The sequence below is a fragment of the Rousettus aegyptiacus genome, unplaced genomic scaffold (genome assembly GCF_014176215.1).
Source record: "Rousettus aegyptiacus isolate mRouAeg1 unplaced genomic scaffold, mRouAeg1.p scaffold_m13_p_1, whole genome shotgun sequence".
NCBI classification, from domain to species: domain Eukaryota; kingdom Metazoa; phylum Chordata; class Mammalia; order Chiroptera; family Pteropodidae; genus Rousettus; species Rousettus aegyptiacus.
The window spans coordinates 158,466,662-158,482,028 of NW_023416284.1; the positions used below are offsets into that span (position 1 = coordinate 158,466,662).

At 38.0% G+C, this 15,367-nt stretch overlaps 1 protein-coding gene and 1 non-coding gene across 2 annotated transcripts; both read right to left on the reverse strand.

Annotated features, from left to right (window-relative positions):
• Positions 1–107, reverse strand: LOC118606440. Its single transcript, XR_004952393.1, has one exon. It is a non-coding gene; the product is annotated as a U6 spliceosomal RNA (small nuclear RNA).
• An 8,212-nt stretch (positions 108–8,319) lies between these two features.
• Positions 8,320–9,808, reverse strand: LOC107516894 (UPF0598 protein C8orf82 homolog). The gene is made up of 3 exons (XM_016157096.2): positions 9,647–9,808; positions 9,012–9,060; positions 8,320–8,765 (listed from the first exon to the last, which is right to left on the reverse strand). Exons 1-3 carry the CDS (start codon positions 9,806–9,808, stop codon positions 8,320–8,322), a joined length of 657 nt encoding a protein of 218 aa, XP_016012582.2.
• Positions 9,809–15,367: the final 5,559 nt, after the last annotated feature.

Consider the following 15,367-nt stretch of genomic DNA (forward strand, 5'->3'; position numbering starts at 1 on the left):
TTTAATATAGAATACTTTGTGAATTTGTGTGTCATCTTTGCACAGGGCCCATGCTAATTTTCTGCGTGTCGTTACAATTATAGTATATGTGCTGCTGAAACAAGCAGAACAAAATTTTAACAACACCTACATATGTGAGTTTTAGACTTGCTAGTTGTGACAGAGATGTTCCATAAGTACCTGGAGCTCAAAATGTTTAAAATTAATTTCATTAATTGATTCTACCCATCCTCTAACATATATTTATTTTTACATTCTCTCTCTGAGTTACCCAGTCACCCAAATGAGAAGCCTGGAAGTCATTTTATATTTCGCGCTTTCGCCACCCGTCTATTCCTCTGATATTTCCTGTCACCTCCCACCCAATCAGACACTATAGATGATTCTTCTCTTAAGTATGTCTGGAGTCTATCTTTTTTTCTTAATCATGTTTCTCTTTTTGTGATCCCCACTGAACTGGAAAGCTCTACAAGGTTGAGGATTTTTCTTTATATTTTTCTCCATTTCAACACCTGAAAGTGTATAAAACATGTTCAAAATATTTAGTGAGTTTTGTGGTAATGTACTAAATGATCTGATTCCTCGTTTTCCAGTTTCATGCCTTACTACCCTTGCGTTCCAGTCACACTATACAACCTACTCCTCTACCAATAACCAAGTCTAGTCCATGTTTTCTTGTGCACAAGCTATTACTTCTCCCGGGAGTGCTCTTCACAATGCATTGCCCACCTAGAAAGTGGACCATGTCTCTAAAATGTTAGTAGAAGAATTAACCCCCCTGTGAAATTCACCTTTATTCCTCTACTGTGTGTAGATCTTGCTCCAGAATACCAAGCACATTTATTTTTCTTCTTGGCACTCAACAAAACATTTCTCTGCCTCCCTTGTTGTTTGACATCGCCAAAGAATGCAAGTGGAACCAATCTTTATATTCTTAGGCGTGGTCATTATTTCTTCCTGTTGTCACCCTTCATACTCTTTTTTACTTTCAGATGGATGATTTACAAAACCTGCCAATGAGCTCTCAGGTGCTATATGTTGAGATGGAACTGCAGTCATGTGCTGCTTAACCATGGGACACATTCTGAGAAATGAGCCGGTAAGTGATTTTGTTGTTATGTTAACATCATAGAGTGCATTTACACAAACCTAAATGGTATAGCCTGCTACTATAATTGTGTGTGCTACATTTTTATATGACCAGCATTGCAATAGATTTGTTTACACGGGCATCACCACAAACACCTGAGTAAGTGTGGTGTAAGCTCTGGTAATTTCTTTTTTGTAACGCAAGTGCCTCACTTAAACTTCAATTGCTGAGGCATCCATTTTAAAACTGGCAGCCATTTCAATGAGGCATCTGCTTTAAGGAAGGCTATCAGGAACAAAGGAGTTGCCAGGCCTATGACTAGATAAAGAGCCATTCTGCTCTCCTACTGATGTTCCTTTGTTTTAGAGATCCTGGTTGATTTAGATAACTGATCATCTGGGCTACTTTTTTTTTTTCTTCCTGTGCTTGAAATTCCCACTCTTACATTTTAAAATCACCAATAAAGAGTGAGCTGGAGGGAAAGCCTAGGCCCCGACCCTCCCCCCCCAATAAAAGCAGAACCTTCGGCTCACACACTTGCACATGCGTGCTAAGAACACACATACTCATTCTCTTTCTTCCCTCTCTTTCTCCCTCCTTCCTCCCTCTTTCTCTCTCTCTTCTTCTCTCCCTTCTCCTCCCTACAAGTGATCTAGGTACGTGCCCTCAGGCGTTCCTTGCACTCTTCATAGCTTGTAAGTAGTAAACTTTTTTTTTTCTTCAAGCTTTCCTCATGGTTATCACTGAAGGGCATCTTGCAATCAATCATAAGAAGAACCACAAGGGTGTCCTCCTTATAGTAACACTGGTTTAGAAAAGGAAGGAGTCCGTGGGAAGCACTCCAGGGGAGGTGAGAGCCCCCAGGCATTTCTAGAGGAAAGCATCACTATCCAAGGACTGAGATGGCACAAAACAGTAATGCGTTGTACTTTTGACATTGCGATAGCTACTACTACGTCACTGGGCAATAGGACTTTTTCAGCTCCATTAAAATTTTATAGGGCCACCATTGTAAATGTGTATGGTCTTTGACTAAAAGGTTATTAGGCTCATTAAAGTATTGGAAAAAGGAAACCCAGATCTCAGAGTCACTGCTTGGAGGACCGCCCAACCAGCAACTCCTACACGGACCATTGTTAAAAGTAAGAAATAAACTTTCATGATGTTAAGTCGCTGAAATTTGAGATTTTATCCATTGTAGTCACTAGTGTCATCTTAACTAATACACCTATCATTGCATCTTGTAGCCCTATTATAACTCATAATATTAGATTGTAATTGGAGGAGACTGTTAAGGGTGGAAAATTTTCAAATGGTCAACTTTTGCTTCCATTGTTTAATGTTAAACAGTGTGTAGTTCTAGGAGATATTCTGTGCAAAGATATGCTAATGTTAAGGGTGTAGATATCCTGTGTAAAGATATGTTAATGAACAGCTTCTGCTTCTGTAAACCTGCTTGCTTGCTAGAGGGGGTTTGGGGGCTTTTTAAGCTATTCCTTCTAGAGGTTTTGGGCTGATTCTTTAGTGGGGAGAATCATTCGCTGGCTGGCTAATAAAGGCTCATAATTAATCTCAATTGGCTTTGTGGGTCTCAAATTTAACCGCACCACAAGAGAGCCGTCTATCACTTTACTAGACAATGCTTGTTCTGGAGGCTTAATCTCTATCAATGTTGCCAGTACCTGACACAAAATCAGTGTTGTTTTACAGACATAAATCCTAAATTTTATGGGAGAGCCATAATTTACCACATTGGCTTTTTATTAAATTAGTTTTTGGGAGGATGATTCATGAAAAAATTAGTCCTTATAAATAACTAGATTTTTTCACACGTGAAATTCTCTTGTTGGAAAACATATGAGATGTAAACATATTTTCACCCAATTACCACAGGCAGTTTCTTTGATTCAGGATAATGAGTGCTACTGGACATATTTTCAAATTCAAATGTAGTTTAAAATGTGTAATTTGTTATTTGTATTTTCATCAGTCGCAAGTGCAATGGTAGTTTGTGCAAATTAATGCTCACAGTATGAATGTTTTAGTACTATTGAATAATAACAGTATGCAATTTGAAAGGTAATTCCATTATGGCAAGTTTCCTAGAAAAAACAAATGGCCTAACTGTTATAAAATTTGCAGTTATTGTTAGAAATTACAAGTTTATTAAATAACAAATACAACAGTCACTTGGCCTTTAAAAGTGAAGTTTTGAATTGGTGGTAAAAAGAGGTAGTTGCATATAATTTTTTTTTATTACCTTCCTGCCCCCCCCCCCCCAATTATGGAACTCAGGATTGGAAGTGAGAGTAATTGGGAAGGGAGCAAAAGAGTAATTGTTGTTCAAGTCAAAATAATAGCCCTTTTAGTTCTTTCTAAGCTTTTCCTTTATTCTAGGGCAAATAAGATATTTTCAAGCCATTTTAATTATAATAACTGATTGTTAAAATCATAGGAAACAGAACATGCCTTTGCTATTTAGGATTATCCTAGAAAATAATTGGTACTAGTAGATTTAGGATGTACTGCTTACTAAAATACAATATGAGGACATATGAATATTATTGTTATATAGAACCTTATTTTATATTTTATCTTCAGAAAAAAATGTCGTTACTTCAAATTGACAGTTATCTAAAATGTATGATAAATCAATCATTTTAGTTTGAAGTTTGTTTTGTTTTAAAACATTGATGCAAATAAAATTGAGAACATTTGCTTAATTTACTTACAGTGTTTAAAGAAAAAAAAGTCAAAGCCCTGCTTATGGAGTTAATACCCATTACAATGGAATCATAGCCATTTATCAAAGTAAATGGAATAGGATTTTGATTCTCCAATAATTGAGTTTAAGTTATTTTATATACTTGAGGTGAATGCAACGTTTCCTCAAGTAAAGGTGCAAAGATTCAAAACTGAATATTCTAGGTGTTCTTCCTTTCTGCTAAATTGGGTGTTCTTTTTTTCTACTAACTACTCATTCAAACTGTCTTTCCTGAGTCAAATGGCTGTTAAAACTCGTGGAATGGCTGGGAGGTAAAGAAGCCTTCACTTCTCCCACTTTCATGGGAACTACCAAAGGAGCCTTGGGCTAGACTGTTAATCACTGAAATCTGTAGAGAGCTTGGCCCTAAAGGTTAGTGAAAGCCCAGTGGAAGAGCAACATGTTTGTGAGCCTGGTTTTCGTTGGTTTCCAAACAGGAAGTGACATTAAAAAAAACAAAAGAAAACCAGAAAAGAATTGAATCATTCTCAAACTTCTTCCATGTACCCAAGCCTGGGAAAGAATGACAGGTACTTTACAAGAACTTCTTCGCTATTAGTGGACAACTAATATTTGTGTCACTTTTATCACTTTGGTACTCTGCAACTAGCCCTGAGTTCCATTGAGCAGAAAAAAAAAAAAAAAAAAAAAAATGAAACCAAAAACAGTTTTAAAAGACTGGTAGCCTGAGAAAGGATTAGTGAGAACAAAACACATACCAAATAAAATGGAACTTATCACTGAGATAGACAATAATTCAAAGAGAAATATAGAGTACTCAAGAAGATTCAAGTATTTCTCAAGAAGTCTTTTCAGAGCTAAAACAAACAAGCAAACAACAAATAAAATTCACCCCTCCCTCTAAAGCATAATTTTCTCACAAAAGAATTTACCAGAAGAATTGAATCAGTTGACAGTCTTTGGTAAGGTGATAGACTGATATGTATTCTATAAAACCGTGCCCTTCTTTGTCCTGGGCATGTAAGTAGATTATATTCTCCAGACCTTTTTGCACTTATGAGTGCCCATGTGGTTGAATTCTTGCTAATGGTTTATGAGTAGAGGCAATGTGCACAAATTCCAAAGCTGATATATGAACTTCCACTCCCCCCCACCCCCATTTGTTGTCTGGGCGTAAATGCCCAAAATGACACAGGAAACCCTGTGTTGAAAATGATGAATCTCCATCAGACTAGGTTCACTGAGCAGAGCTGACTCCCCTAACATATCACTTAGACTTTATGTGGTCCAGAAGTATATTGCAATTGTGTTAAGCAACTGAATTTATCTGTTATGCCTCAAGTGTACCTTAATGAATACAGTGAACTGACAATTAGTGCCCTGGAAAATTAAAGGAAATAAATATTTCAATGTATATAATATAAAAATAGATTTAAGGACATTACAAGACATTTAGAAGTAACTAATTTGTGAACAAATGGAGCTTTAGAAAAAGAATAAAGGACAGATAAGAGAAATGATTAAAACAATAGTCAAAAGTTTCCGAGATGAAGAGAGACCCAACAGAACTTAATAATGGTCAAGTAGAACTGTTGAACAAATATATGTATCTAAGAATTTTATAGAAAAATATTTAAAGATCTATATAAGCATTCATCCAAAAGCAAAAAGGAAAACATTTTTGCAAAGAAAAAATCTGATTGCCTTTGAAATTCTCATCTTTAAAATTAAGTATAGAAGAGAGTGGAATAACACTTTGGAGAGAAAAAGACTTTAAGTCAGGAATTCTATGTCCACTTATAAAAGGTATTCATCTTTTAATGTATAAGAAAGATATTTATAATTATGTAAACCACGAAGTATATGCTGCATTAGAAGAAAGTAATTGAGAAAACACTGTATTCAAAAGATAAACAGAAGAGAGATCCTGAAATAGACATGGAGGAGAAGAGGATTTGTCGCCATATAGCTGGATCTATATGGATAAAATCCTAATTTGGACTGTTAATGTGTGTTAATTGAGCAATCTTGAAACTGAAGGGCCACATGGGGACTGAATATTAGCCCACAACCAAAAGTAGTACATTATTTGAGTAAAACTTGAGAGTTTACAGTAAAGAAAACAGGCGAAAATTAAAAGCATTTAAATAGTTTTATCTGGGGCATGTAGAAGAGGAAAAAACTAAACACAGTTCATTGTTGTTGTGTGTGTGTGTGTGTGTGTGTGTGTGTGCACATGCACACATGCACTTGTCTTTCTGAGTAATGGTGAGGAATCAGAAAGAAAGTAGGATGGAATTAGAGCACCTTGGTTGAGAAAAGACTTGCCCCCTGAGTGTTAACAGTAGTAGAGAGATAAGAAAGATATGTCTTACTAAGAGTCTCAGTAACTATTAAAAAGTAGGAAAATATAGAACATTAATGTGAATAAAAAAGTAAAATGAATCATAACAATCTAACTAGCAAAATAAGGAAAAGGTGAAAAAGGAGAGAATGTAAAATGCAGGCAGTTCTATAACTCAACGTATTCATTCCTACAAGTGGACTGCCTTCTGCAAAAAAACAAACAAACAAACAAACAAACACAGGCTAATGGGAAAATTGGGGTCAGGATTACAAAACTAAAAATAGTGGGATAATTTTATATATGTTAAATTGCTTAAAAATACATAAAAATCATAAATATGACATATATTGAAAAAGACTACAGTTTGCTTGTGAAAGTAGGAGCTGGAAGGGTTGAAACTTGTGTTATTATGAGTTTTGAAATGAGGGTTATCAAAATTTGCAATCTTTTGCATCCTCAAATCCTGAGGCCTTTTTTCTATTCTTTTCTTTTGAGGTTTTGGTCCCTCAGGTGCATGTTTATAATAAACACTTGTTTCATTGATATTTAAAATTTGATCCAATGCTTTGCCTTCCACTTTAACTTCAGTGTCACTGCTAGAAATTCTCTGTGGCTTTCTCATCTGTACAGCTTTACCAACAGGTGAAGGCTTTGGTAATTGTGATGTTTGGAACCACAAAACCTGGTCGCTAATAGCACTCATGAGAGCCAATTCTGCAGGGTTTGGTGATTGAGGTCTTTGTATATACATGGTGCTCTTTGATTGTGAAGAAGATTGTATCTAATTGTTGTACTATTTGGTCTTTAATTTATATGCTCAACAATATTTCAGTATCTTTTTTTGTTTTGTTTTGTTTTTAGCCCTGGTTCTTATTTTGGCTTTCGCAACACTTGAAGCTGTTTCAGACATCCACATTTATTTTTGCAGAGTTGTCTCTGATGATCCAGAGTGTGGATTTCCTTATGCCTGCTCTTAAGATACACATGTATTTTCTTATTTCTTTCAAAACACTTTATTTCAAGATTTTCCCCAATATTTAAAGCTTTTCTTTTACATGCACTACTTATGGTTTTTGAATCTGGGTGCTTAGACATGTTTGAGATGTTAAAAGACTGGGTTTTTAAATATAGAAATGTTCATAAATTCAAGACTAGAAAAACAGAACCATGTAGGATAAACATGCTGTGAACTGAGGATGTCTCAAGTGTGAGCCTGGTGTGTTTTGTTTTGTGTTTGAATTATGATGTGGCTCAGGTCAGTCAGTACAGTTTTCTGTCTTTGAGTTTTTAAGGATATTTATGAAACGATTCATAAGCAAATGTGAAATTTATTTCCCATCTGAATTATTCACAATAGGAGAACTGACTATTTATGATAAAAAAAAGTAACATAAGGTCAGGAACAAAATGTTATATCTGTCATTACATTAAAAGTTAATTGACTGGAATCTTTGTTTAGAAGAAAGAAACTATCAAATTGAAGTAAAGAGCACAGCTATGTACTGACTTTATAGGAAATGTTATAATAAAAAGAAGAGCAGAGGGATATTAGGTATATTACAACAAAATAAAGCAAAAGTGGAATTATAATTATCAGAGAAGCTGAAATTTAAGAATAATGGTACTAATCAGGATAAAGACATTATAGAATTAGATTACTATTTATGATGGAGATATACTTATTAACTTTTATGTACCAAACATAGCAACTAAATATATAAACAAAAATATATTAGAAAATAAATTAAAATCTAATAAGTTATATTTATAATGAAACTTTAGGATACTACTTTAAATTGTGAGTAGGTCTGATAAAGAAAAAGAGTTGTTTCGAATAAAAATATATATACACACATATGTATACAGGTGTAAGACCACAAATACAATTTACATCCCTTAAGTAGAGAAAATATTACAGATCTTACATTTTAATACATAGGTTAAAAAATATTAGAAAACTTACAATTAATCAAAGAATACACTATAATATAGATTTCATTTTAGAAATAAGTGGTGATTCATTACTAGGAAATCTGCCACCAAAATTTAATGCATTTTTTAAAAATATAGAATAAACTTAAAAAGAATAAACATATAACAATAGATGACATAAACAGTGTTTTTAAAATTTATCAGGAACCACCGCCCGCCCGATGCTCAGGACTGCGGGGCGGCAAGCAGCAGCGGGGCCAGGTCCATGGTGAGGGCGAGGCGGCGGCCTTGCCAGCGCACGTGCGAGGGCAGCGTGGTTGTGCCGGGCGCGTACTCGAAGCAGGCGCTGAGCTCGAAGGCCAGGGCCGAGCGCACCAGGCCCACGCCGCCGGCGCGCTCTGGTGCGGGGTGATAGAGGCGCCCGTTGGTGGCCAGGGGCAGCAGGCGAGCCGGCTCGAAGGGCACGGCTAGAGCCTCGCCGCCGCCGCAATAGGAGAGGCGCGGAGGCCCGGGGCCCGCAGCCAGCAGATGCGTGAAGACCACAGGCCGGTCATCGCAGCGCAGGAAGTTGCGCTCTCTGCCGCAGGTAGAGAGGAAGGGGAAGGAGGCCTCGTAGCGCCCGCTGCGGTTGGGTCTCAGACGGGAGAAGAAGGTGACGAGGAACTGCGGGTCTAGGGGTTCAAAGAGCACAGGTTGCTCATCGTGGAAGGAACCCAAGGTTCCCAGGCAAATGGCTCGCCATGGGCCACAGCAGGGGCCAGCGCCAGCTGTCGGAGGGCCATCCCGACTTCACTTTGGATAGCGGGCCTCTTGAGCTCTGGAAGCCCATTTCCCGCTGCGGCGGGATTCAGGAGCGGAGCCCTCCAGGGCCTTTCCGGAAGGGGTAAGGAATGTGGGGGAGGAGGGCGCAGCAGTACCTTTGAAACAGGTGATGAAGTTCTTCATCTTTGAGTCGTCCAGGAAAAGCTGCAGACAGAGGGACAGGTCGTACCCCATGAGTCCCTGTGGGAAGACCTCCCCAAAGTGGGGACCTCTGGGCGGGCCCGAGTCTACTTCCTTGCTCGTCTGTGCACACCGTGCACAAAGAGGCATATACCGTGCAAAGACCGGCATGTAGGTCAACTTGAGGGCTCTGCCAACTTCCCCGTGTCTTCCCTGAACCGTGCCTGCTTCCTGGCACATGGGTTCACTGAAGTGGCATGCCTTTCCCGCCTCCTTTCAGTGTTTTAGTCTGCTGTGACACCTTCTCCATGGAGGCTAGACTTGCTTCCTCGGAGTTATGGTGGTTGCTCCTGCCAGGGTTTCCAAAGCGGGCGGGGCTGGTGGCGGATTAGTAGGGAAGGAACTTGGGGATGCAGAGTGCGCGGGGTGCCGCCATGTGTGGAAAGTTGGCAGCTGGGGACCAGCCGTCTTGACCTGGGATCGGACGGCCCAGTCTCTCCAGTGCGCGGCCCTAGCTCGGCGGAGTCGGGTTCATTATCTTAGAGACACTGCCCAGCCTTCCTGCCCGCCACTACTGCAAGGGCCCTCCGCGGCCCCGTCCCCAGCCCACCTGGCCTTGATGATCCACATAGTAAAAGTACTCGCGCGTGCGGGGCTCTGGGCTCTGGCCCTGAGTGTAGGAGATGCCCCCGCCCCCACCGCAGGCCCGGGCCCTGGGGGGCCGCGCCAAGGGCAGGGCCCAAGCCCAGAGCGCCCCGCACGCCAGCCACATCTTCGTCCTGAGCCGGAAGTGGCCAGTGGTCATGTGGTGGCGGCGCAGCACGAATATACGTCCTCCCGCGGTCGAGGCCTTGCATTTTGGGTTCCGGCGACAGCTGCTGACCTCGACCGGCCTGGCCGCCCCTTCCCCGCATCCCGGACAGCTGGGATGTTCTTCCTTTTCTGGGCTTGTGAGAGCAGCCCACCCTGCCGTCAGGCTGGGGAAAGCGTGGCGGGCAGGGCCGCCTGACAGCGAGTGTGAAACAGAGCTGCGAGGGGAGACAGGCAGGGTAGGCACAGGTGCTGGCGCGTGGCCTCTGCACCTCTCCCCTTGGAGGCTGGCCCCAGGCACGTGGGTGAGGCACCCCAGGTACCCACACTGGCCTGTCTCCCCCGTCCTCCGAGAAGCCAGCTGGTGGGGACTGAGTCTGAGTGTCCAACTAGGTGCTGACTAAAAAGGTAAAGAAACAAACAAAATTTATCAGGGATTTCTAATAAAACTTCTAGACATAAAATCACGTTGAAATTTTAAAAAAGCCATTTACCGTAATACCATTTACCCATTTCCTTCCAAAATGGTGAACTACTAAAAATTCCTTAAAAATCCCATTTGATCTAGAAAGCTAAGCAGGATTGGGCCTGGTTAATACTTGGATGGGAGACCACCTAGGAAGACCAGGTGCTGTAAGCATAAAGAAATAAATAAAAAATAAATAAAAATAAATAAGGGATTGTAAACTGACAAGGTCCTTGCAATTTGTGAGGTCAACTAAGGATCACCTCGACTAAAAAAAAAAAAAAAATTCCTTAAAAATCATTGAGGGCATTTGTTTCCAAATGAAAACATGAACAAAGGACATGCACAGGCAATTCATAGGATAGCAAATCCAAAAGGTCAACAAATACATGAAATGATATTCAAATTCACCAGGAGTCAGGAAAATAAAACTTGCTAGTGGATCTAAGAAATCTAGTAACAGCAATATAATTAAAAAAAAAAAAAATAGCACATATACTCTAAATACCCAGCAATTCCATCCTGGATATTTAGGCCATAGAGTTAAAAGGATAAGTATGTAAGTATAAATATATAAGATGTTTAATTAAGCATTGTTTATTAATATCAAAAAAAGAAAATATAAGTTGTAATGGTTGAGTTACGGTATCTTCATATAATGAATGATTTTGCAGCTATTAAAAATAAATTAGAGCTATAACCAGATTTGCAAAATTTTCTCGAGGTATTATTGAGTGAAAAGAAAAAGCATAAAAACATAAGATTTGGGGGTTTTGTAGCAAATAATGAAAAAACATTTATGTATGTGGTAGAATAAGTACTAACTAACTTTTTAACAATATTCTTCGAGCGGAAAGGTAGAATAAATGTTTTGAAAGGGGATGTGGGGAAAGGTGGTATCAAGATTAAAGAAAAGGAAAAACAAACAAGCGATAACCGATTATAAAAGAAAAAATATCCAGGATATGATCACATTTCTTCATTTACATAAATTAATATTCTGCTATACATGCTTTCTAGAAGGAGAAATAGATTGATATTTTACCATTAATAGGCTTAATTATAAATGCAAGAAAAGCCCCAATAATGGACAACCTCACTCTCTAAGAATATCAGCCTCCAAAAATGTGGAATTACATGGAAAATTTGGATTTAAGAAGGGTGTGCTGCATCTAGGCCATAATTGCATCCTTCAGAGCAGAGAAGGCACTGGCAAGATGCTGGCCTGAACTTGCCTCGGGAACAGTAGTAATGGTTTGAGAGCTGGGGTTTCTCCGGAGAAACCCTTTCCATTTCAAAAGGAACCAGCAGGATTATATTTACAGGAGGGTCTCATTACTCCGCCTTGTCTTCTCTGTTGGTAGCAGGAGCCAGTTCTGTGGAAGGTTATGGCAGATGGCAGGTGTACAGGGATATGAACAGATTCCTGCCTTGCGGTTTTCCTATGTTTAAAAAACATTCTGATACCTGGGTCCCAGTTGCAGAGATTCTGATTCTAGGTTTTTGAGAGAGGGGGGCCAGGGGGCGGGGGTAAGGGAGGGAGGGAGGGAGAGAGCGAGAGCGCAAGTACGAGCGAGCGAGCGTGAAGTTTACTCTCCAGGTCATTCTATCGCTCAGTTAGAACAGTAGAGCTATAATCCATTCCAAATCTGTCTAAGGTTTCTCTTATTATAAACCATTCCACATTCTGCTTAGTTACTAGAAGGACCAAGATCCGACAAGGGATGCATTGTTTAATCTTCATCTGTTAGTAAACTAGGACAAACTAGAGTAATTAACTAGTAATTATTACTTCAAAGGAACTGAGACAGGGTTAAAAGGGAATGGTGATGTTTTGTCAGCAAGTAAATTACATATGAGATGGGGCATAGATTAGTATAGAAGAGATGAACCTCTACGTATAGTTAACTTTCTCAGTACATTGGTATCACACGGGAATGTTAAAAAATAATGATGCTCTCCTCCCCTAAATTTTGATGCCATTGATCTGGGCACAGAGATTTGAAAAGTTGCCCAGGTGATTCTATTGTGTAGCCAGGGTTTAAAACTAGTGAAAAAGCACAAAAAAAAAAAAAAAAAAAAGTTTTATGTACACCGATGTCACTCCATTCTTTTATTACTTCATTTTAGTCATTATTTCCATTACATTTAATCCATTCGATATTTATTAAGCACCTACTTTATATTTGTCACTGAATTAGGGACAGAGATTCTCTACTCAGTCACCACTTGATAGCTAAAATGCATATTTGTTTACTAATTTCTCTTCGAGCCTGGAAGGCATCTCTTATTTTGACTCTGGCTCTGCTTGAAAGAGAGACAATTTTTCTATTCTTTTCCTTTCTCTCGTTTGCTTTTAGCAAAGTGGGACAGATAGAGGTTGGGAAAGAAGGAGACCAGCAAACTTTTATCGAGTACCTACTCTATGTTTGGCAAGGGTTAGCATTTCACAGTTGGACTCTCACAGAGCTGTTAAGGGGGTATTATTAACTCCATCTTATAAATGAGGATACAGAGACTCAAAAAGTTTAAATAACTTGTACAAGGTCAAAAAGCCACTTAGTTGCAAAGCTAGGATATAAACTGCAAAGTTCTTTCCACCTCGAACTTTCAATTACAGTTTCCCTAAAGCCAAAGGAGAGTGGAATATGTCCCTACTGGAAATTGTGTGTCAAAACATGTATTTAGGGAGTGTCTGAGAAGGTAGTTTTTTTGAAGTTTCTTCTTATATTTAAAAAATTTATTTAAATTCTTATTTCATCCTCTATAAGTTAAAGTATAAAAATTGTATCTAACTATTAGAAAAAAATAATCTTGTGTTTCTGATTTAATGAGTACAGTTACATCGAGTTTATCAATTTCAGAAAATTGTGCTAAAGACAACTGACTCTACATATGAGTTTCAGTGTCCAGGAAATTTCTCTGCTTGTCTTGTAATCACCAAATTTCAGTAGTTCATACTAACCCGAATCTGGGGATACAAATGGCAACACTCTTTTTCACTGTACTTCTGAATCTCTGACAAGTCTTGCTGAAAAGAAACTCTCAAATGCTACCTGAATTTAAAAGGTCTCTGCACCCAATGGCCGGTCTCACTCACTGATTTTTATTTCCCCCTAATGGTATGATTCTCATCTCATAAATCAAGAATCTCAAGTGACTCCTATTGTCTAATATTAACTCACTTTATCTTCTTAAAACTTCATTTTCTATATAGTGATCACATGCATATTCCAACCATACATGTTGCAGCATCTTGCACTTTTATAATTATTTACTCAACTCTTGTGATTATCTGTTTATCTCATTTATTTCCTGCTGGTATAAATTCCAGAAGGTAGGAACTTTGTCTTTTTTGCTAAGGTATACTCCACACCTAACATTTTGCCTGGTACACATTAGGCATTTATTATTCATTGAATGATTATAGTGTAGAACTTTCTCAAGTAATTTATTTCTAAAATCTAATTTTTAGGAATCAAGCTTCACTAACCTTGGAGAAAGCCTGAAGTAATTTTTAATTTCATTGACTGTGCTTTTTACCATACTATTCTACCCACTATTTCTTTTTAGTTGTAAATACTCTGAAATGTTTTTGAGAGATTTCTTTTAAATGTTGCTGTAAGAATGATGATTTCTTGTTGGTAACTAGGAAATTTAAAAAAACAAAATTTTATCCAATATTTGGGATTATTTTTATATTTATGATAACAATTTAAAACGTAAATAAGCATCAAAGTTCGTCAATACTTTTAGCATTAATAGCTACTGTATGCCATAAATTCACCAATTTTGGTTAGAAAAACATCTTTTGTATGTTCCTTCCATCAAGTTCATCGTCTCAGGGATGTATCAATGACATAGGAGGGACAACTGACTAAATATCAGGTTGCTATGTGTTTCTATTGTGTGTGCATGTGTGTGTGTTTACTGGTTGCAGACCTATTTTCAAATTATAAGTTTTTAAATCCTTGATATTTTCAGTTCAAAATATAATTTAAAAATTGTCTTCTTTATAGAATGGAAAGTAAATAGAAAAGATAATAAATTCCCATACCATATTTATAGATTTCTCATGTAATTAGGGAGCTCATCATATCAGGAACTGGAATAGAGTCAAATTTGCCCTGTGCATATGTAGTAACCAGATATACATATATATAAAACCACCACATTTCTGTTATTATATTTCATATATATTCTTTATAACATCGATTTATATAATTTTATCACATACACATGCATATGACAGTTTATGTTATCTTATAGTATCCTCTTAGGAATGTGTTGTACCTTAGAAAAATGCAACAAACCACAGAAAACAGCGGAGAATATTGAGATTTATTCTTGCCCAAGATCACGTAAGCCCATACAGAGTTGGAAGCAGTCACAGATCTGTTCTTTTTTTGCTGCTGTCCACTCTGATTTCAAAGTAGAGGCTCTTTTTCACTCGTTCCTATTTTAATATTAGAGTTCTGGCAGAATAGAAAGAGTATGAAGGAAATGGTTCATTGCTTCCTCTGGTACACACTTTATCTTGTGGGAATTTATGGTAGGTAGCACTTGAGAACAGTGCCTGCATGGCATTTCTTGCAGCATCTCTACTGCTGTATATCATCCCATTTTCTTATTTGCCATACAGTAAATCAGCTTTGGAAATAGCGACTCATGCAGGAAGTAACACTTTAGGCTAAATAGTATAGTACTTTCCAATCTTGTATATGGTTTAGTAAGCTATAGCTGCTAGGTATACCACTTTTTTTTTTTTTTTTAATCACTGTCATCTCCAAACCACAATTAATATTAACTGACAAGTGGTGATCAAGGTAACAAACATTCTCAAAATTCTTTGGGCAAAGAAATGATGCTCCTGCAGTACCACATTGTCAGAAAGGATGTATATGGATGATTATATATTTTAGGATATTTAAATAGCTATTTTATGGGGTTGAGGAAAAAAAAAAAAAGCTTTACCAGGAGATGGCATGCATAAATAAATAAACAAACAAACAAACAAACAAATAAATAAATAACAAAGAAACAAAAGAAAGAAAG